The following is a 24,263-nucleotide window of genomic DNA, read 5'->3' on the forward strand; positions in this document are numbered from 1 at the left end:
AGCAGTGTCTGCTCCCGCAGGAGCCTTTTCTGTATCTCCTCACAGCCGCAGCAGTGTCTGCTCCCGCAGGAGCCTTTTTCTGTATCTCCTCACTGCTGCAGCAGTGTCTGCTACCGCAGGAGCCTTTTCTGTATCTCCTCACTGCCGCAGCAGTGTCTGGTCCCGCAGGAGCCTTTTCTGTATCTCATCACAAAAAAAAAAAAATCCTTTTTCATCATTCAATGGGTCGTGGTTCTCCTCTGGCAAAAGTTCACATCACCTCCGCTTCAAAGTTATGCCTATTCATCCTAGGTGGTGGTGATAGTATTACGTATCGATTATAGTCAAGATGATATTAGACTCATTCTCCTATCATTGTATTTTAATATCATTATTAGCAGAGATGTATAAAGTACTAGAGAACCATACTTGAGTAAAAGTACAAGTGCTCTATCAAAAAAGTGACTTGAGTAGAAGTAGAAGTGCTCTTTAAGCACCACACTTAAGTAGAAGTACTAAAGTATTCAACATTTTTTGTACTTAAGTATTGCAAGTAGTCTATTTTAAAATTTACTACTCAAGTACTGAAAGTAAAAGTAGAAGTATTGTGTTATGTAGCTATTAAAGAAAGTAGTCAAAAGTTTGAACATATTGTTTTTACTATTTCAAATGATTAACCTAAAGGACAATCACAATTCCTTTGACTGTAACTTCTTGTAAACAAAAAAGGGTTACTAGGGTTAGTTAGCCCAATTTGCAAAATGATGTCATTAATAACTTACCCTCATGTTGTTTCAAACCCGTAAGACCTCAGAGGGTCATTTAGAATTTTTTGAAGCATCGAAAATACATTTTGATCCAAAAATAGCAAAAACTACGACTTTATTCAGCATTGTCTTCTCTTCCGTGTCTGTTGTAAGACAGTTAAAAACAAAGCAGTTTGTGATATCTGGTTCGCGAACGAATCATTCGATGTAACCGGATCTTTTTGAAACAGTCCACCAAATCGAACTGAATCGTTTTAAACAGTTCGCGTCTCCAATACGCATTAATCCACAGATGAATTAAGCTGTTAACTTGTTTAATGTGTCTGACACTCCCTCTGAGTTAAAACAACCCAATATCCCGGAGTAATTCATTGACTCAAACAGTACACTGACTGAACTGATGTGAAGAGAGAACTGAAGATGAACACCGAGCCGAGCCAGATAATGACTCGTTCACGAGTCAAGAACCGTTTCTGTCAGACGCGTCCGATTCATGAACCGAGGAGCTGATGATACTGCGCATGTGTGATTTAGCGTGAAGCAAACCGACACACAGAGCGTCTGGAACCGAACTGATTCTTTTGGTGATTGATTCTGAACTAATTCTGTGTTAATGTTATGAGCCCATGTGCAGTCAACGCCAATGACGCCATTGCATCGAGCGCAAAAGAATCGGTGAACTGTTTTCTTCAACTGGTTTATTGAATCGAACTGTCAGAAAGAACTAACGTTACTGGTCATCCGAAAACCGATGCAACCGGTTCTTGACTCGTGAACGAGTCATTATCTGGCTCGGCTCGGTGTTCTCTCTCTTCACAGCAGTTCAGTCAGCACGCGCAGTCTCGCTTGATTCGCTCAATGATGTGCCAGCTTCATCAAACCTGCCATCTACAGTTCTGGCAGTGGTTTGTAATGGAATGATTCGTAACATTATTATAATTGTAACGAGTAATGATGCAGCACATTAAAAAAATATCGGAGTAAAAGTATTAAACTCAGCGAAAATATGTACCGAAGTAAAAGTGGAAGTAGGAGAAAAAAATAATACTCTAGTAAAGTACAGATACCGCCTTTTAGTACTTAAGTACAGTAGTGAAGTAGTTCTACTTCGTTACTATACATCTCTGATTATTAGGCGCCTACTATAATTCAGCTACCAAACTGCTCCGTTATTCCATTTCACGCTTGCCCGTGCTTGCAAGGATGATTTGAGCCTGTAGGCGGTGAGGAAGTCTCAATCCACAAACAGACGTACATTGACTTTAACAAGTAATCTGGTATGCGCAACATTCTAAACAAGCCTCACTAACTAAGTTTAATGCCACAGTTATGTTCGAATGTATCTCATTCTTTTGTTTCTGTGGTGTTGTGTCGGTCTCATCATGAGGCGCATGGTCCGGAGCGCGTACGACCAATGCATCAGTTTCAACTAAACCTTACTCCAAATATATTTACCTGTTTTGAATACTATATTTAACATGTTCGTTTACGTCCATATTAGGATTTAATTGTTGAACTTTAAATGAAATCCTCTGTTGTTTCACCATTGACCGATTTCCAGATCATTTAGATAGATAACTTCCGTGTGCAGATGCGGCAAATTTTTCACAAGACAAGCGAGATGACAGTAGTACCCGATTACATGAACTGGCTGTTTTAAATATAATAATTTTATATTAACATCAGTTTATCAACTTTACCTTTCTGTCTTACGTTCGGAGAGGCTTTCCCATTTGATGTTGTGAGTATTTACCTCCCATCAGATGTCGGTGAGAGTCTCCCGTCTAGACCACATTACTTTTTCCTTTCTACAGTCGGCGAGGCTTACCCATTCGACGCCGTGAGTATTGAGCTCCTGTCAGATGTTGGTAAGAGTCTCACGGCTAGACAACTTTTTTTCATCCTTTGGTCAAAAAGGCTTGGCCATAAGATGCTGTCGGTATTGCGCTCCCACGGGTTCATCAGCCTTACCTTTTCCTCCTACAGTCAGCGAGGCTTACCCGTCCAATGCCTTGAGTATTGAGCTCCCATCGGACGCCGGTGAGAGCCTCCTGGCAACACAACTTTACCCTTTCCGTCTTACGTCCGGAGAGGCTTACCCGTTCGATGCCTTGAGTAATGAGCTCCCATCGGACGTCGGTGAGAGCCTCCCGGCTAGACAACCTTACCTTTTCCTTTCTACGGTCGGTGAGGCTTACCCGTTCGGTGCCTTGAGTATTGAGCTCCCATCGGACGTCGGCGAGAGTCTCCCAGCCACATAAACTTTACTTTTCCATGCTACGGTCAGGGAGGCTTACCCGTTCGGTGCCTTGAGTATTGAGCTCCCATCGGACGTCGGCGAGAGTCTCATGGCCACCTAACTTTTCGTTCCTGTTTGACGGGTGACAGTACTCGCTGTACGACGACAAGAGTCTCCACCTCCCGCCAAACTCTGTCCAAATCTTTTCCCCCCGCCTGGTGAGGCTTGCCTGTTCTATGTACTGAGTCCTGATCTCCCATCGGAGAGCCCACACAGTCGGGTTTTCCTCTTCCCACTCCCCGGCCGGCTAGGCTTACCCATCTGATGCCGTTGAGTATTGTGCTTGTGTCAGATGTCGGCGAGAGTGCTCCCGGTTGGGTTTTCTTTTCTTGCTGCACACAAACATGTCTTATCCATCTGATGCCGTGAGTATTGATCTCCCGTCGGGTGTTGCAAGAGTCCTCTTTGTCGGCAGCTCAAAGCCTGTTTATCTGCTCAACTGAGAGGACCTACACATCCGTCGTCCTGAGTCTTGATCTCCAGTCGGAGGCTTCATGGGTCCTCTTGGTCAGTTATCTGCCCTGGTTGCCCACTGACTAGCAGGGGCTCATCAGCCAGTAGGCCCCGTATGCCAACACCGTGACCTATTCCAGTCGAGGCAACTCAGGGCCTCCTGGTCAGGCTATCCAATCATGTTGCTCCACTGCTATCGACCGGTAGGGCTCATCCGTTCCAATGCAGTGAGGTGCTCCGGTTGTGCAACGGTTCGAGCCCTCCTGATCGGGCGCCCCAAATCACATAGTCCGATACAAGCAGCCGGTAGGCCCTATCTCTCCAAATAGGTAAAGTTGCTCTCACTGGAGTACATATGCTCTTCCAACCTGCCAACCTGCTGACTTTCTAAATATCAGCCCCCGCCAGATCTCAACGCTATTGTGTGTGGGGGGGGGGGGGGGGGGTCCTTAACTTTTTGCGCTCCGACGGAGAAGAGGAAGAGCTGCATTTGTGTTTGTCGCCATTGAAATGCTTATTTTCAGTCCAATCATCTTTGTTTGGGCCTCCCAGGGACGCTGTACTTGGAGATTAATGGTTACAATGTATGTTTAACTCGGTTCCCGAAAATTATAATCCACATGTAAAACTATGTGCAGCAGATTTTGCTGAGGACAGCAAGCTTCCTCAGTCTCAATCAGTATAATGCAGGATTCGCACAAATATTATTCTTGAAAGCTGGAGCAGTTCCCTCTTTGTCTGGAGAAGTCGTTGTTTATGGACCACAACCGCAGCTGCTGTCGAATCACAACACAGGACCTTCCCAATCGAATGATGCACGAACATCCAGTGGTCTCCACCGATACCTGCTCACTGACCACCACCCATGCAGCGTAGTTTGGATTGCTCGACTGACCGGGTGCACGTTTGCTTTTAAAAGACGAAATCATCCTCGCTGTGTAACAGTAAACGGCCCAATTTCCCAGTATGTAAATACATGTAGGCCTCAGTACTTTTATAATTTTTCCTTGCTGCTAAAATTATCCACCCCATAGTAAAGTATGAACAAATTTTCATACAATAAATAGGCTGCGATTTAAAAATGATCATCCCTTCAAAACAGAGAAAATATATTTTACAAGCATATACATGCAGGTCTTTTTTAAAGTGTTCATAGCAGGACTTGAAAACGAAAAAAAAAAATTAATCGGTTCACTCTGAGCAGAATCTATATTTAACATTTCTGTTCCTGTGTTCCTCTGATATTATTACCATTCCGAAACCGGTTCAGGTGGAAGAAATACCGGTTAAAAACATTATATTTTTTTTAACATTTTTTTTTTTTACTTTGGCTATAATATGTCTAATAATAATAATAATAATAATAATAATAATAATAATAAATATAGAATTTTCTTTACTCAAAAAGAAAAGGAAAAAAAATTAGATCTGGTAACGTCAATAATCCGCTGAGTTAAGTCACAGCCAGCTTCTTTTCTAGATTTTGGCTAAATGTATACAAGCTACTAAAGAAACAAACAAATAAAAAAATATGTCAACATTTTAAATGCATGAAAGTTTTTTAAGATATTTAATAAAGTTTACTGCAATGTAAAAAAAAAAACCGTAATTGCGTTTTGAGACTGAAACAAAAAAACAAGTCACGTCTCACGTCATTCTATAAGCCCTATGACTTTCCAAAATAATGAAGGCTGAAATGTCTTTAGGCTAAATCGAAATGTTTACAAACATTCTAAAAACAGTAATTAGTTTATCTCCAAAACAAATCATCTAAAGTTTAGACTATAAAAACCAAAAACCAATTAATTTAAGGTGAAGCTGATGTCTACCTCTCTCATTAAGCAAGAATCCAAATGTTTCCATATTCCTGAAATATCTGGATGCTAAAATATGATTTATTATATAGTGTTTGTACTTTCATCTACATAAAGCATCATCCTTCACATCGGCTTTATTAGTACAGTGAGGTGCGGTCACACTGAACGGCGTTTCAGCTCACAGAATTGCGCATATCACCAAAGCAGTGCGTTTATCCCGGGGAAAGCATGTTTATTCTGAAACAGCCACAAACATCCGGGTTCTGAGGGATCCTTCTTGTTGATTTGGTTGATTCCCCACGTATAGTGTGAGCAGTCAAATCGCAACTCGATGATCAGACTGTACAGTGAGCGCATAAAATCGTGAGCTTTGGCTTTATGGCGGGCATACACTGTGCGATTTCTGAATGGTACCAACTCACACTGTACAAGTAGATCGCATGCGATGTAAAGCCAAAGCTCACGATTTTTATGCGCTCACTGTATGGTCCGATCGTCGAGTTGCGATTTGACTGCTCACACTATACGTGAGGAATCAACTGAATCAACATGTAGGATCCCTCAGAACCCGGATGTTTGTGGCAGTTTCTGAATAAACATGCTTTTTCCAGGATAAACGCACTGCTTTGGTGAAATGCGCAATTCTGTGTGCTGAAACGTTCAAAAAAGTAAAAAAAAAGGCGTAGGCATATCTAGACGCGCAGGTGGCTCGGAGGCCGTGGCCAATATGGTTATCCATTTAGCAACGTGAACTGGAGGTAAGCAGGCGTTTTCTTCCCTCTTTTTTTATTTTTCTTTGCCATAACTCCACAAGTTTTCCCTCCATCATTTCAGTCCACACTACATGGCGTGTCACCATGGTTTTGTTTATGGTTTCGCGCACGCACAGTGAGGGAAACACGGAAAATCGGTTCGTAGCCCTGCTTCAATAGTGCGATACCTCACGAGAGGCGACCAAAATTTCTGACATGTAAGAAATCCATCCGACCAATCGATTGCCGGTCGGGAGAGGTTAATCACCTCTCGTTTCCCCTTGTACACTGCACATACACTGCATGACAAACGATGCACGAAATAGCTGAAAATCGGCCCGACCTGAAAAAGAGTCGCACGAGTCAGAATTCGGCTCAAAATCAGATGAAAATCACACAGTGTATGCCCGGCCTTATATCGCATGCGATCTACTCGTACAGAGTTGGTACTTTGCCGAAATCGCACAGATATCGCAGTGTATGCCCGGCTTTACACTTTACTCACATGAATCTAAGGGGGGTGCATTGCCATTGCGACTTACCTACTGTATGATGAGTTTCACAGCTTCAGCATCACATTTGCATAGGACGTACTACTGGAATTTGAGATTGGTTGACAGCCAATATCAAATATTAAATGGAAAGTAAAGAAAAAAAAAACGTTATTAACTGGTCTATGGCCATTTAAAATTTTAGATTCTGTTTGGACCCATAAAATTTGATTTCTTTCTGTTTCTGGTTCTGTTCCTGCCAAAATTTCATTCATTTCCGGTTTTCGTGAGTTACTGTCACAATACAATGTCGGAAGGAATAAGGAGCTCAGGATAATTGAAATAGACTTTATTTGTCCAACACAATAGGAAATGCAACAGGGAGAACAGGAGGAAGACACGCATGTGGAAATGGTAGACCCAGCAAACAGACTAAAAAGACATGGGTTTTAAAGAGACTCTAGTGAGAGACTAAGGAGACACCTGGGAACTAATCAGACAAACCTGGGAACTAATCAATCAAGGAGGGACAGAAACGGGGCACACAGAACATGGGGAATGGAACACATGCAGGGGAAACACAACATTATGAGTCTAGGGGTGTGACAGTTACAAAATAGAGTAAATGAAGTAGCCTATAATATATTTAGTCTGATTAACATGACACACAGGTTTCAGGTTTCTTGATTCTAGGTTTATGTTTATCATTGTCATATTACACATTTTTCATTCTGCTCTTTTATGTAGTTTAAAGGGGGGGGGGGGGGGGGTGAAATGCTATTTCATGCATACTGAGTTTTTTACACTGTTAAAGAGTTGGATTCCCATGCTAAACATGGACAAGGTTTCAAAAATTAAGTTGTACGTTTGAAGGAGTATTTCTGTTCCAAAAATACTACTTCCGGTTTGTCACAAGTTTCGGAAAGTTTTTTTCGAGTATGGCTCTGTGTGACGTTAGATGGAGCGGAATTTCCTTATATGGGTCCTGAGGGCACGTCTGCCGGAAGAGCGCGCGCTCCCATATAGCAGAGCACTGAGTGAGAGCACAACAGGCATTCGCTGATCAGAGCGAGAGCGTCGCAAAATGTCACAAAAGGAGTGTGTTTTTGGTTGCCAGGGCAAGACAACCCTGCACAGATTACCAAAGAAAAAACAGCATTAAGGGACCAGTAGATGGAGTTTATTTTTACAGAGCATCAACGGAGTTGTGCAAGTGTTTGTGTTTGTTCCCTGCATTTCTAAAATGCTTGTTTTACAAACAAAGCCCAGTTTGACGACGGATTTGCGTATCGTTTATTTTTTAAGGATGATGCAATCCCAACGAAAAAAGGTCACGATTGTGTGTTGGAACCACAGGCGGTGAGTAAAACTGCTTAAAATATCTCTGCCTCCTTGTTAGTACGTCCGCCTCCCATCGGAGACCCGAGTTCGAGCCCCGCTCGGAGCGAGTCGTTGCTGCTGCTGCTCTCGTTCAGTTTCAACCTTCACAGCTGTCACAGCTTCCAAACGCTCTCAACGCAAAAGCTTACTCGCGCTCGTGATTCTTTAGCTCCTCCCACACGTCACGCGTCCAGGCGCTCGTGTTTTTCCGGGGAAAAATCGGTACAGACTATCTTTCTCTTATGAATATAATAAAACTAAATACTTTTTGGAGTTATGAAGGATGCAGTACTACTCTATAGGTACTCAAGATTAACAGGATATTGAGGGGACCTTTAAAGGTCCCCTTCTTTGTGATTCCATGTTTTAAACTTTAGTTATTGTGTAATGTTGTTGTTAGATTATAAACAATATCTGTAAAATTCTAAAGCTCAAAGTTCAATGCCAAGCGAGATATTTGATTTAACAGAATTCGGCTACAAAAAAACGACCCGTTTGGACTACAGCCCTCTAGTTCCTGCAGTAATAACGTCACTAAAACAGTTTTTTTTGACTAACCACCGCCCACATGAATTCACAAACAGGGGGGCGTGGCCTTGTTCCACTCCGACGGAGAAGAAGGAAGAGCTGTTTGTGTTTGTTGCCATGTTGTTGAAACACTGTTTTTTTTTCATCTCTGAGTCCAATCATCTTTGTTTGGGCTTCCCAGGAACGCTGTACTTTGAGATTAATTAAGTAATAAAGTTACAATTTATGTTTAACTCGGTTCCCGAAAATAATGCACATGTAAAACTATGTGCAGCTAATTTTGCTGAGGACAGCTTGCTGAGGACAACTTTCTCAATCTCAATCAGTTTAATGCTGGATTTGCACAAAGATTATTCTTGAAAGATGGAGCAGTTCCCTCTTTGTCTGGAGAAGGCGTTGTTTATGGACCACAACCGGTAAGTGTATTTTATTATTTAAGTTGGTGCGTTTAACAGTTTCTGTAACTTATTACACAAAGGGCAACGCTGTTTAGCTTTGTTAACTAGATGTTAGCGCTGTGCAAAAAAAAAAACGAATGCGATTTTCATGCGCATCTCGTCAGTAAAAACGCTCCTCCTGTGACTATAAATACATCTCCAGCACGTGCGTTCTAGCCCAATCGCGTTACCAGGAGGGCAGCCTGCTCTCAGCTGCTGTCGAATCACCTAATACAGATAGGTGAATTGTGTGAAAAATACTGTGTTTTTTTACACGCGAAACATGAACACATGTTATATTGCACATTGTAAACACAATCAAAGCTTTAAAAAAGCACGTAAAACGGGACCTTTAAGTATTTTAGTTCATACAGTAATACATTTATTTCCATCCCCTGTGGAATAAAAAGAAACCATCACATAATTTGTAATGGTTTTACTGGTTATAATGAAAATTGGTAGCCTTCTGTTGGTGACTTTTATTAAAATCACTTAATCCTAATGTAATATGGCCCAAAACACACTTCAGGATACTATTATTTAATGGTTTTAATGGTTAAAACGATGGTTTGTAATATTTGTAATGGTATTTATAGTGGAAATCCTTAGAATTTCTGTGATGGAATTCTATTGTTTTGTCAGCAGGGTCATGATGGGTTTTTGTGATGTCATTTGCCATACAGTAAATGCAATAGGATTGCTGTAATATCATGAGATAGAAGCTTCAATTTGTAGTTGTGGTGGGCCTATTTGAGAGAACATCGTGTTTTTTTTTTTTTCAGTCCGTCCCTGGTTATTATGAATGAATGATTATTATACTTTTTAATCATGTTATCCTTTCTTGTGTACTGACATTATTTAAATTTAATCGATTTATTACATTAATAAATCATGCTGATATGGGTAAGGAGAAGGCTGGATATACGAATATGGACAAACTATCCATTTTAGACAAAATAAATCTTCCAAACATTGTAAGATCCCTCTGGAGCCATTGATTGATTGATTTATTTTATTTTTTTTACATTTATCTATGCAAACTAATACGCCATATTACTGTTTGCCTATTCAACACAATATCATTATTATTTTTAAATCAATATAGATAATAGCTCTGCAACCATTATAATCAGTCTTGGAAAACTACCACAACCTTATTGAATTCCTGTTTTAGTGTGGAATATTTTACAGGTTCCATGACCTAAAGCTAAAGAGCTGATTGTTATATTATGTAACATTATCTAACATTTAAATTACATTTTTAAATCTTACTCCAAAACCAAAATGCTTAAAAAAAAAGAAAAGAAAAAAAGGATGCTAAACAGCATCAAAAGCTTTATAGAAATCTTAAAAATATAAATTAAAAAGAAGACCACGAAATCCACCTCACCACAATTGAGTAAATCTATTCTAAAATTGTTATGGATTCACCTTTTCCATGCTGAACTGAATCACCTTCGTTGGGTTTACAATCATGGTGCTGCTTTGTTTGGATTTTTCAATTAAATAAACCAGCTTCTCATACACCCTCCTTTCCAGATTTAATATCACCTTCAAAATGGTTTCACTGGCCATCCCACATTCTCTGTTATTTTGCACAACAATCTCCATTGCTGTGTCATGGTCCATTACAAACATTAAGACAAAATACAAACAATGCACATGTACAAACATTGTATCTGTACAATGTATCTAAAGGGTTTATACATTTAGGGTGATGAAAAGTTGATGTTTTTATGTTTAATCAGATGTTACTCATACGTGGGGAATCGAGGGATGGGAAAACAAAACTTGTCAATTGGTGCAAACTGTGACGATTTAGGAACAGTGGAGCACGAGTTTTTGCATGCGCTGGGTTTCTGGCATGAACAATCCAGATCTGACAGAGACGACTATGTTACCATCATGTGGGACCAGATTCAAGAGGGTAACTATTGAATTCTTAAATACACTCATCATTGATAACACCATTCTGTCTTGCCAAACTTCTCAAATCTATTCATATATTTATATTAAATACAAAGTAAATGTTAATTAACTGTTTCATGGTGTGTTTTTCACTTAGGTAAAGAGCACAACTTTAATTCATATAATGAAACGGAGTCAAGCTCTCTCGGTGTGCCTTATGATTATGGTTCAGTCATGCACTATAGTAAGACAGCCTTCAGCAAAGGCAGTGAACCAACCATTGTTACCAAAATACCAGAATTCTTGAATGTGATTGGTCAAAGCATGGAGTTTAGTGACAGTGACCTGCTCAAGCTGAATCGGCTATACAACTGTAGTAAGTTTATGATTAAGCACTTTATGTGGTATAATCCTCCATTATTTATTTTTATATATAAATATACTGACATTAGTTTGACTGATAAGATAAAGGGCCCTATTTTAACGATCTGAAACGCAAGTGTCAAAGCGCGAAGCGCAAGTAAGTTTGTGGGCGGGTCTCGGCGCTGTTGCTATTTTCACGGCGGGATAAATGGCTCTTGCGCCCGGCGCAAATCTAAAATGGGTTGGTCTGAAGTAGCTTCATTATTCATAGGTGTGGTTTGGGCGTAACGTGAAATAAACCAATCAGAGCGTCATCCAACATTCCCTTTAAAAGCAGGTGCGCAAGTTCCATTATGGATTGCTATTATTATGGCGTATTTACCAGGCGCACGCCAGGAGCGGTTCACATCCGAGGAGACTGATGTTCTTGTAAGAGCAATGAAAGACAAAGAAGTTGTGTTGTATGGGGATGGGAGAAACCTACCCAAAATAGCGTCGGTTAAACAGGCGTGGGAGGAAATAGCCACAATTGTTTCATCGATTTTTTTTTCCTGGTTCTTGACAGACAAACCAATTTGTCAGATGTCCTTATATACATATATGACCTCAAACAGGTCTGATCCTTAATTACTACAATTAGCCTGAATAATTTGTAAGCTAGATTTATGCCTATTTTTTCACATCTTCGTGGCACACCACAATGATTTCCGTCATCTCATGTGTTAATATTTTTTTAAGTGTAACAATTTATGATTTGCAAAAATAACTGTTGCATCTGTGTAGATTACATGAGCAAAGTGTATGCGCGTTGTGCACGCTATACATTATGGTCAAGCATGCGCCCTTAAAATAGCATAAGAAACAAAGCGCAACGCGCCACTGACTTTAGACTAGGTTTTTTCTGGTCAGTGGCGCAATTGTTTAATGGAACAGCAAAATAGCACCAGGGATTGTTTGCGCCGGAACACGCCTCCTTTTTTGCGCTGAACCGCCCAGGGAGCGCAAGTTCATTCACTAGTTTAGCGACGTGCTTCTGTGGAGGGAAAAGCGCGCTTTGCGCGGGTGCAAAATAGGAATGACACATGCGTCGGTGTACAAAGTCAATTGCGCTGGGTGCAAGATAGGGCCCAAAGACTACTTTCTTATCTATTACTTTGCTTCTCATACTCATCTTGTTCTAAATATATTTTATAATTCTTCCAGCTACAGCCTCAATATTTATGGACTCTTGCCAGTTTGAGGAGTCAAATATCTGTGGTATGATCCAGGGTGATGGTGGAAATGCCAAATGGGCTCGTGTACAAAGAGTAAAGGGCGGTCCAGAGATGGACCAAACCAACCTGGGTCAATGTCAAGGTATGAACACCCCTAACCACAAAAGCAGGATTCAACCCAGCTATGGTTTGAATTCATTTTCCATGAAAATTGCAATTTTTTACCCACAAGATCACTAGCAATAAAACTTCATGCCAGTACCATGAAGTTTCATGCACCTGCATGCTCAGTAGCCCTGTCCATTGTGAAACCTTATTTGTCCAAACTCCATATAAATGCAAATATCTTTGATTGCGATGTGTCAAAAATCCAGAATCTTGTCAATGTGAGTCACATCAAGCAGGAGTTGTGTGTGTGTAAAACTGCACTTTTTCACATAGAATATATTTTTTGCAAAGTTAATACCAACGTTCTCAGCAGCTATATTAGAACTCCTTATGTTACACTCCTGATATCACATGGAAGACTATTTGTTCTATTTAAATTTTTGTTACATAATCACTTTGTAAAAGGTTGAATAATTCATAGTCCATAATCCTGCAACGATAGCTCTTTTTTGATGGTGGCACTTTGGTCTTCATGATAAACACATTTTACTGATACCATGAGGAAATATTCTTTGACTTTCTAAAGACATTTCTTATCAAGGATTGTAATATGACATGAAAAATATTTTTTCAACTCCATGATAAGGTCCAAAGAGAAAGTGAGAATACTGGTTTAATGGTATATTATTTAATAAAGTTTATACTTCCACAGGGGTTGGGTTCTTCATGCATTTCAGCACAGCCACAGGAACCAAGGGTGACAAGGCTTTCCTGGAAAGTCGCCTCTTTCACCCCAAAAGACGCTCCCAATGCCTGCAGTTCTATCACTACAACAGCGGAAGCATTGATGACCAGCTAAACATCTGGGTGCGTGAATACACAGTTAAAAACCCCAAAGGAGCCCTGAGACTCATTCAGAAGATCAGAGGTAATAATTTTTGGTTTAAAACACCAATAGATTAATCCCTTTAGCCTATGGGTAACTTATACTTGTATAACCTAGGTGGACTTCAAGGCTCCTGGGAACTATATCATGTTACACTAAATGTATCAGATAAATTCAGAGTAGTATTTGAAGGGGTTAAAGGAAGAGACACATCAAAGGGTGCTCTGTCTCTGGACGACATCAACCTTTCTGAGACCCAGTGTCCTCAATACACTTGGCGCATTCGTGATTTTAAAAGGCTTCTCGCTACAACCCCTGCCGGTTCCGAAACCTACAGCCCCCGTTTCCTGTCCCCAGATGGTTACTCATTTCAGATTGGTTTGTACATTAATGGCTTGAAGGATAGTCCAGATAAAATGGCAATATACCTCTTCTTGACCTCTGGACCCAATGATGACAAGCTCCAATGGCCATGTCCATGGCGTCAGGCATCTATGGAGCTGATGGACCAGAATCCAGACATCCAACATCGCATGAACAACATTAAGATGATCACTACAGATCCAAACATGACTTTCACAGACTGTAAGAAACAAAGTTATAGTTTTGAGTCATTTTTATGTGCCATTAATGCTGATATGCTAAATGCAGATACTTGGTTACAAATTTCTCAGAGATAAAAGGCAATATGTGTTTTTAAATAGAATCTTCTCTCTTTGTGCAGCCACAGGTAATGTTAAGTATTTCTGGGACAACCCACGAAAAGTAGGCAGTCTAGTCACTGACACAGATGGTAGTAAATTCTACCGGGGGTGGGGTTACGGTTACAGCCATTACATCACACATGATCGTCTGAAGAGCCGAAGCTTTATTAAAGGAGATGATGTCATCTTTCTCCTCTCCCTTGAAGGTGTGCAGTTCTTATTCAATACAAGTGTAATTCTTATGAAATATGACAAGAATTTTAAATTTCAACTTCATCAATAGACGTGACTGGACTTTTGGGGACTCAGACCAGAGAGTCTTGGAGACCGGAAATCAGAGACCTGCGATTAGAGATTGATGACCGTGATGCGGGGGAGCCAAAGAGACAGATGGTTGTATGCATCTATATCCCAGTTTTCTCCTAAACTTGATAATTGTACCATTATTAAATGTAAATGGATATACAGTAACTCCCATTCAGTGTTGTTGAGCAACTTACATGTAACCAAATTATGTTATTTAATTACAAAATAAATGTTATAATCTGTTACAATTAATATGAAAAAAAATGTGTAGTTAAATTACAGTTACTTATGAAAAGTTACAGATTACAAAAAGGTTATCAAAATATTTTCACACACATACATATGATTGATTTTTTTTTTTACAACTGTTTTATTTCCTATTTAGGTTTATGTACCAGTATATGTTTTCTTTATTTAAAGACTGAAAGATTAACCCTGCCTGCTTTAAATGTTTGGAAATGATTAATCATCAAAAACATTAGGAATTTAGAAAAATAATCAAATGTCACCAAAAACATTACTTTAATAAAGCAATTGAAATACACAATTTATTAAATTTTACATTGGGTAACTTGAAATCTGTACTGAAAACTATTACATTTCCAAATTTCCAAACCTTCTCAACACTGATCCCATTAAACTGAATTTTCTCTTACAGAACCCCAGAGTCCTGGGACCATGGAACAAAAGATCCCCATGAGATGCAGCATACATCAAGAAGCCTCAATGGAGAGAGAGAAATCTTTCCAGAATTGGCCGTATATTGTGAGCTGAGCTGGAGCTGGAGCTACTGAATTATAACCTGCATTAAAAAAAAAAAAAAAAAAAAAAACTGATAAGTACTATGCTCAAGAAACGTTATTACTAGATTACTAGCACTTCTCATGTTCATTTCCTCCTTAAGATTAATTTCTTCTTGTTTTCCTCATTTGTAAGTTGCTTTGGATAAAACTGCAAAATGAATAAATGTAAATGCATCAAAAGAAGTACTGGACTGTAGGTTAAATCAGATATGTAGTCTCAAAACAAACATTTTCTGTTTGTTTGGAGTGTTTGTTTGTTTTTGTTTTCTCTTCTTAGTTTTTATTATGTTTAGTTTGCAGTAATATTTTATTTGATCAAAACCTACAGAGTTGATCAGAGAATATTATTTTTGTCTTTCCAGGTGAAGAGAGGACTCTCTTTTGCTTTTGTCTGTTTGTGTTTGCGAGTGTTTATTAATTAATTTATTGTTTTTCTGCAAAAATGTTGTTGTACTGAAGTGCATTTTTCAGATTTTCTTTCCAACGCAAATAATCTCTTCTCAGAATGTGCCCGTGTCATCTTTTTTTTTTTTTTTTTTTTTTTACTCTTTTACTCTTATAGCTTTCCACTTGAAGCTGTTTTCTGATACTGTCATTTGTCTTCTGATCATATTTTGTTTTCACTGAGGAGAATCGCAGCATCTTCATTGACATCTGTCGTACTGTGCTTTTGTTACTTCCACTGCTTCCTTCTATACAGCATTGCTGGTCTGATCACAGTCTAATAAAGTTTTCCTTTTACTCTTCTTCTCACACATCACTCCTGTCATTCTTTGTCAGCTGTTCCATCCTGCTTGAATACTTGATACTTCACCCTCCATGTTCTTGAACTGTGGATCCCAGGTACTTGAACTCTTTAGCTCAACTCCTTTACGCAGTCTGATGACCTTCTTGTCCTGGGTGTCTTTGCCAGTTGCCATGTACTGAGTCTTCTTTCTACTAACCTTCATGCCTCTAATCTCTAGGGCTTTGGTTCAGCTTTTGAGCCTTTCTTCTTCTGGCTTTGCTGCACAGAAAAACAACATCAGGAAACATCTTGTCCCATGGTGTTTCCCTTCTCACAGCATCGGTCACGTAGTCAATGATGGTGATAAAAATCAGCTGACTAAGCGCTGATCCTTGGTGGACTCCAACCTTCACTTCAAAACTGTCTCTCAATCCACCTGCACATCTATCTGGACAGCAAGCAGTTTCAGCCCAGATGCAGCCCATATCTTGCCCGCATGGATTTCATGTCTGAGATGTTGATTTATGAAATACAATTTTAAAAGTAGTTTGATTTAAATTATAATTACACAGATTTAAAAATTCCGTTCCGCTAATTACAGGGCCTAACATTAACCCAACTGATAGTTGAGTTTTGTTGCAAAGAACAAAATTATGGTGAAATTAGATCTCTAATAGATATGAATCTTTCATTTATAAAACCTGACAGATAGGTAACATTTTTCTCACTCTTGCAACACATGAACCAGGCACGGTATATTACTGTTCCTGTGTATTACCATATACTGTATTAGAGCTGTCAGTCAATTAAAAAATAACTTGTCACATTTTCTTTTTCCTGAAATGAATCACAAATAATCCCACCTAACATTTCATTTTTAAATACACTTTTACATTGCAATAGTTTCAGATTAAATGTTTTAATGAATCTAGAAACGACATACATTAGTGTATTTTTAATATTAGTTTAATGGCATCTTTTATGACTGAAGGCAAATATCACTGATACCATACTGATATCTCTTGTTTTCCCCCCTAGTATTTAATCATTGACTAGCCATTCAACATTACAGTATAATTGAAAGCTATCAGTTTGAACATTTATAAGACCTTTTAAAAATAACAACTAATTTAAGTGAACTTAAAACAATCTTCACATAAACCCATTGTAATAAATTTTCAATTCAATTCAATACAAGTTTATTTGTATAGCGCTTTTTACAATACAAATCGTTCCAAAGCAACTTTACAGAAATATTTAGTAATAGCTTATAAGTGGTGACTGTCCGTTTGTGCACGTATGACAGGATTTGTAGAAAAATGAATACAAGACGTAGTCAGCCAGATGTTGAACATTATTAATATTATTATTAATTAATAATTATTTTGATGCAGTCACACTTGTAGCCATATTTGTTAGTTCTGTATGTTGTTTCAGGGTTAGCATCATCTGGGGTCCTCTGAGGGTCAGCATTATCTCTTCTCAGGTGTTCTGGATCCAGACTGGAGCTTGTGTAAATCCTGTGGCAAAACAGAGAAACAAATAGAGACATTATTAGCATAGCTGCTGTTCCAACAAGGTAAAATTAATTAGTTTAACCAAAGCTAAAGACTAAAGAATAAGAATGCACATTTGATCAGATACAACTATACTCACAATGTAAGATACATTATTTAAATGCTTGGCGAAAGAGATGTGTTTTTAATCTACAGAGAGAGTGTGTCTGAACCCCGAACATTATCAGGAAGGCTATTCCAGAGTTTGGGAGCCAAATGTGAAAAAGCTCTACCTCCTTTAGTGGACTTTGCTATCCTAGGAACTACAAAAAGTGTTTTGTGACCTTAGGGAGAGTGATGGGTTGTAGCATGGTAGAAGGCTAGTTAGGTACGCAGGAGCTAAACCATTTAGGGCCTTATAGGTAAGTAATTGTAGCGGATATGCAGATCATCAATTCATGGGTTGAAATTCAGGCATGAAACCCTTTGTGCACCAAAAGTGCCTGGCCTGGCGCCAGCCTGGCTGGACTTAAATTATTTTACGATACCCATGCGAGCTTCAAAGGAGACCTGAAAACCCCCAAATTCCTCAACACACTGGAAACAGAAAGAAACCTTTCTGTCAAGTTCCTTACTTTCATCACTTTATTAATATGTATTTTGAATATGTTTTGTGTGTACCATGGTTAATCCTTGTTATGCGAGGATTATAATTTTACAGGCGTATAAAGTGGGATTGTTTCTCCTCACTTTAATTTTCTCAAAGAGAGACAAAATTTTACGACCACACAGGACTACACAGGACAGGAAACCTAATCCTTACAAAAGAATGGTAAAATGTACTCAAATGTAGTCTCAATGTGTATATTATTGTTTTTGCAGTGCATTAGAGGTTTCCCATATAAATTGGGACTATCTGCATTGTTATCATGTGTCAATCAAATCTTTAAACGTGTGTAATTCTGCATTTGAATGTAACTTCATGTTTTGATCATTTATATATATTATTTTTGGTATCTGTGAAATCGTCATGCTTTGACAGACCCATTTATCTAGAGCAAAGTAATGAAAATTGTATTTAATCTGGAATTACGAACCTGCTAGAATATCCCTGATGAAATCGGACAAGCCCTAAATCATCAGGGGGTTGTCTCCACAGAGACAAAGGAACTTTTCCCTCCGCTTCAGATCGCGGACGTTCATTGGCTGTTCATGCGAAAAGAGGTGTGAACCATTTCAAGCTATAAGAATCGACCGAACAAGATCCGCCCTCTCTTCTTACGCTGACTCCCTTCCCTCCTGCATCGACCCAGGTCGCTCCCGCGAGTCCCTCGGCGCGGCCTTGGGCCGCGCTCATATCGCGCTCTCTTCTCTTCTTCTCGTTCTTGGTTCTCAGACACGCTGCTCTCCTGTGCGACCCTCGGCGCGGCCTTGGGCTGCGGCCTTGGGCCGCGCTCATAACGCCTTCCCCCCTCAGCACAGGGACTGAGAGGGGGAAGCCATTATCACGGCTCCTTCGGAAGCTTTCGTTTTCGTTGTTTTCTTTTCTTTTCTTTACTAAGTTTATTCAACTATTCGCCTCTCCACACAAGGAAGACGAACTCTGGAACATTGTTTGTTGAACCTTTCAAATACCGCGCGAAGACATAACAAAGGACCATGTGACTCCACGCTCACGCCAAGATCCAGAGCAGCTCACACGCGCGCGTCGGTCTCCACGCTCATGCACGATGGGCCATGCAAGTATCACTTTTCTATGGAGATTTAAATGCTGCTTTAAAGTGTTGCTATGATCTGATTGTTGTTGGCTTCCAAAAAGGTTACTGACTGATTTTCATACCTGAGCTCATTCTGTGATCTCTCTCACTTTCTCCATTTTCTCGCTCGCTCGCTCTCTTTCTCTCTCTCTCTCTCTCTCTCTCTCTCTCTTTTATTTGGATTCCGTTATGTCTTGTAAAGTTTACTGTCTGTATTTTCGTACGCATATTTACTCTGTGTGATTTGTAGTTTGATGTATTACTAGTTTAATTATTAAAAACCCATATATCACATGATTGGCTTGGACTCCACCCCACTCACATTATGAGTCACTGAGAGGTCTGATCTTTAGCTACAAGCTTTAAATTTAGAAACTAAATTTATCATAAGGATAGGATAATGTTTTCATGGCCAGAGAATATTTTTCCTTGAATTATAAGGAGTGATAACTTTATTGAAAATTGATAGGTCAATCTGGTTTGCTGGACAAACCACCGTTTGATTTACAGTAATTTACAGTAAGAGATATCACAATAATTGATATGAAGAATGGAATATTGACATATTATTGAGTAAGTTAGAGTGCCCTGTAATTAGTTATTGGTATAGACAATTGAGCTATTTTTCATAATCAATAAAATTAAATGTAACTGTCATCTGAGATATATATTAATCATATTCCTGATTAATTATTCAAATTCCCTATATATCATTTGAGTTAATTACTATGTAAAACTCATTGTTGTTACATAATGATAATTTGTAACTGATATGGAACTTAAAAGGTAGCCAGTGCAGAGACTGTAAAATTGGGGTAATATGATCATATTTTCTTGACCTGGTAAGGACTCTAGCTGCTGCATTTTGGACTACCTGTAGCTTGTTTATTGAAGAAGCAGGACAACCACCTAGAAGTGCATTACAATAGTCCAGTCTAGAGGTCATGAATGCATGAATTAGCTTTTCTGAATCAGAACAGACAACATGTTTCGTAGCTTGGCAATGTTTCTAAGATGGAAGAATGCAGTTTTTGTAACATTGGAAATATGATTTTTAAAAGACAAGTTGCTGTCTAATATAACACCCAGATTTTTGACTGTAGAAGAAGTAACTACATCCGTCTAGTTGCAGATTGTAATCTACAAGATTCTGTGTAGTGTTTTTTGGTCCAATAATTAATATCTCTGCCTTAACCGAATTTAATTGGAGAAAATTATTGGTCATCTAATCTTCTACATTTTTAACACACTCTGTTAGCTTAGATGATTTAGAGGTTTCATCTGGTCTTGTTGGGATATATAGCTGAGTATCATCAGCATAACAGTGGAAGCTAATTCCGTATTTTCTAATAAAATTACCAAGGGGCAACATGTATATTGAAAATAGAAGGGGACCTAGGTGTTACAAACACGCCAGGTTCCACCTCCACACAAGCACAGCGCACACCCTCACCAGAGTACTAGATCACATCCACCTGTTCCTCATCACCCACTCATCAACGCTGCACTAGAAAAGCCACACACGCACCCAGTCTTTGTCTGGTCACGTTCGTGACAAGATCATTGCTGTATGCTTACTATAAGGACTAACGCCTCTTCTACTCTCTCCAGAGATTCTCTCTGAAAGACCCAGTTCCCAAAGTGTGTGTGGTTCACTGTCCCTCCAAGAAGTCATCACCTTACCTGCACAGATCCAAACTTCCTTGTCATTCCTCACTACCTGCTCCTCTGCTTGTGTATTTAAATAAATATCTTCATCTGTTACTCCTCAGCTTCCCGAGTGATCCGTAACACAAGGACGGATCCTTGTGGCACTCCATATTTTACTGATGATAAATGAGATGACTCCCCATTTAAGTAAACAAAATGGTAGCGATCGGACAGGTAGGATCTTAACCATCTTAGAGCCTGCCCTTGAATACCTGTATAGTTTTGTAATCAATCTATGAGTATGTCATGATCTATGGTGTCGAACGCACCACTAAGATCAAGTAAGACTAGAAATGAGATGCAGCCTTGATCTGACGCAAGGAGCAGGTCATTTGTAATTTTTTTTGCAGTTTCTGTGCTATGGTGGGGCCTGAAACCTGACTGAAATTCTTCATACAGATCATTTTTTGCAGGAAGGTGCTCAATTAAGCAGACACAACTTTTTCAAAAAATTTTGACATAAATGGAAGATAATAGGCCTATAATTTACCAGTACACTAGGATCTAGTTTTGGTTTCTTAATAAGAGGCTTAATAACTGCCAGCTTGAATGGTTTTGGGCCACGTGACCTAAAGATAACGACGAGTTAATGATATTGAGAAGCGTTTCTTCAGCTACAGGTAACACCTCTTTCAGTAATTTAGTGGGTAAAGGATCTAATAAACATGTTGTTGGTTTAGATACAGTGATAAGTTTATTTAGCTCTTCCTGTCCTATAGTTGTAAAGCACTGCAGTTTATCTTTGGGTGCGATGGATGAAACTGAAGTGTTAAATGCTGTAGAATCTACATTTGCTATTGTATTTCTAATGTTATCTATTTTATCAGTGAATAAATTAATATAGTCATTACTATTTAACGTTGGTGGAATATTTGAATCAGGTGGCGTTTGGTAATTTGTTAATTTAGCCACTGTGCTAAATAAAAACCTTTGATTGTTTTGGTTATTTTCTATGAGTTTGTGTATGCTCTGCCCTAGCAGTTTTTAGAGCCTGTCTATAGCTGGACATACTGTTTTTCCATGCTATTCTAAAAACGTCCAAGATAGTTTTTCTCCATTTGCGTTCAAGACTACGAGTTACTTTCTTGAGAGAGTATTACTGTTATACCATAGCACAGTACGTTTTTCTCTAACCTTTTTTAAATTTGATGGGGCAACAGCTTCTAATGTGTTAGAGAAAATAGTGCCCATGTTGTCAGTCATTTTGTCTAATTCATGTGTATTTTTGGGTACAAATAGCAGTTGAGATATATCAGGCAGGTTATTTTCGAATCTTTGGTGACTGGAACAATAGTTCTGCCCAGACGGTAACACTGAGACACATAGTTAATATCAGTTATACGCAGCATGCATGATACAAGGAAATGGTCTGAAACATTATCACATTGAGGTACGATATCTTATTAGTGCCTTATCAACTGTAACCAGAAGGTCTGAGAGGAAATCTGCAAATTCTTTTAGGAATTCCGTATAAGGCCCTGGTGGTCTATACACAGTAGCCAGAGCAAGAAATACATTAGATTTCTTTTGCATGTCTGACAGTGTAACATTAAGCAGAAGTGCAGTATTTCTGGGTAACATTGAGAATATCACTATATATTGTTGCAACACCTCCGCCACGACCAGTCTGACGGGGCTCATGATTATAACAGTAGTTTGGTGGAGTAGACTCATTTAGACCAAAATAATCATTTGGTTTTAGCCAGGTTTCAGGCAAGCAAAGTACATCAAAACTATTATCTGTAATCATTTCATTTACAATAACTGCTTTGGGTGTGACCCCTGTTTCACACTGCAATTGTGAGCGGTGCACGAGCAGCGCGTCCGCGCAACTACATCGTCTCTGCAGCAGCAGACTCTTGCGAGTATTCACACTGAAAGCGTATAAACTGGCTACAGCATCACAGCAGCGGCTGCAAACCATGTTCGGCAGACAGTAGAACCATTTCAAACAATGGGTATAATTCTTTCAACATTTGTTTTTATAACAATACACCATACTTTCACCCAAAATGAATAATTAAAAAGTTTAAATGGGTAAATACATATTTGTTATACTTAATTTTCTTTTCTGGCATAATTGTTAAAACACTAGACATTGTCATTGTTGTTACAACTCTTGACAAGCTTATTCTGTGCATTTTGAACAAGTTTTGTGTAAAATCATATTTATTTTTCCATCAAAAGTGTGCTTTCACTTTAATTGAGCGTGAGCAGCACAGCAAAAATAGACCGGACGCCGAAACCCCCGCTTCACTGCTGTTCACGTGATGCTCCTGCTTGACGCTCACGCACTGCTCCTGGTCCCGGTGTGAATGCACTCATTGATTAACATGGACACCGAAAAAAATACGCGCTGCTCGCGCGCTGCTCACGCTTGCGGTGTGACCCCTCATTTACACTGAACACGTGTGCAGTGCATTACGGCTGCGATAAGGTTTTATTCCGTCCTCCACGCAGTGCCAACTCACACCGGGAGCATATCAGAAGCGGAGCGACTGGATGCGTGAGACCACGTGATTTGCCTATCCGACATGTTTTTCTGATTTTGGGGTTTTAAGTACCAAGGATATATTGCCAATATACATGCAATACGTTTGGGAGTCTGCACAGCGTTTTTATTTTGAAATTGACAGGGATTTTTGACTTTTATTTTGTATTTCCTGTGCGACTTGGACGCGTGTCCATCAAAAATAGACTAGGCGCCTATATTTCGCAACTGTAATGCGCCGCACACGTGTTCAGTGTAAATGAGGGGTTACACTGAACACGTGTGCGGCGCACTACGACTGCGACACGGCTACCGGAGCTGATCGCGCCCATTCTAGTCAATGCTTGTGTTTACACCGGCCGCGTCGCGGCGCGTTACAGAAGCTTCCCAGAAACGGCTCTCCGCGCCGCTTCGCTAAATATAGGCGCCTAGTCTATTTTTTAGTGATGGCCGATTCGTGAACGAATCGTTCAATTTAACCGGTTCTTCTTAGTGAACCGGTTGAACCAGTTCACCAAATCGAACTGAATCGTTTGAAACGGTTCACGTCTCCAATAAGCATAAATCCACAAATTACTTAAGCTGTTAACTTTTTTAACGTGACTGACACTCCCTCTGAGTCAGAATAAACCAATATCCCGGGGTAATCCATTTTCTCAAACAGTACACTGAATGAAATGCTGTGAAGACCGAACTGAAGTTGAACACCGAGCCGAGCCAGATAATGAACGAACACGGCCACTGCTGGAGCAGTTCTCGTTCTCGAGTCAATTACCGGTTGCATCGGTTTTCGGATCACCAGTACACTCAACCGAGAATCGTTTCTGTCGGACGCGTCCGATTTGAGAACCGATGAGCTGATTCTCATTCTCGAGTCAAGAACCGGT

At 39.5% G+C, this 24,263-nt stretch overlaps 1 protein-coding gene across 2 annotated transcripts in view; it reads left to right on the forward strand.

The window, feature by feature from the left end:
- LOC127983867 (meprin A subunit beta-like) overlaps positions 1–24,263 on the forward strand; it is an 83,938-nt gene that overhangs the window by 15,782 nt on the left and 43,893 nt on the right. The window contains exons 8-15 of one of the 2 annotated variants that reach the window (XM_052586245.1): positions 10,652–10,830; positions 10,969–11,187; positions 12,378–12,530; positions 13,209–13,424; positions 13,500–13,967; positions 14,107–14,292; positions 14,370–14,482; positions 15,051–15,232. The exons of the other annotated variant lie outside the window; for it this stretch is intronic. Coding sequence (XP_052442205.1) covers positions 10,652–10,830; positions 10,969–11,187; positions 12,378–12,530; positions 13,209–13,424; positions 13,500–13,967; positions 14,107–14,292; positions 14,370–14,482; positions 15,051–15,092 — 1,576 coding nt within the window. The 3' untranslated portion in view covers positions 15,093–15,232. Of the gene's footprint in view, positions 1–10,651; positions 10,831–10,968; positions 11,188–12,377; positions 12,531–13,208; positions 13,425–13,499; positions 13,968–14,106; positions 14,293–14,369; positions 14,483–15,050; positions 15,233–24,263 lie in introns of those variants that run through there. 2 annotated transcript variants of the gene reach the window in all.

Source organism: Carassius gibelio, chromosome B20, assembly GCF_023724105.1.
Source record: "Carassius gibelio isolate Cgi1373 ecotype wild population from Czech Republic chromosome B20, carGib1.2-hapl.c, whole genome shotgun sequence".
Classification (NCBI taxonomy): Eukaryota; Metazoa; Chordata; class Actinopteri; order Cypriniformes; family Cyprinidae; genus Carassius; species Carassius gibelio.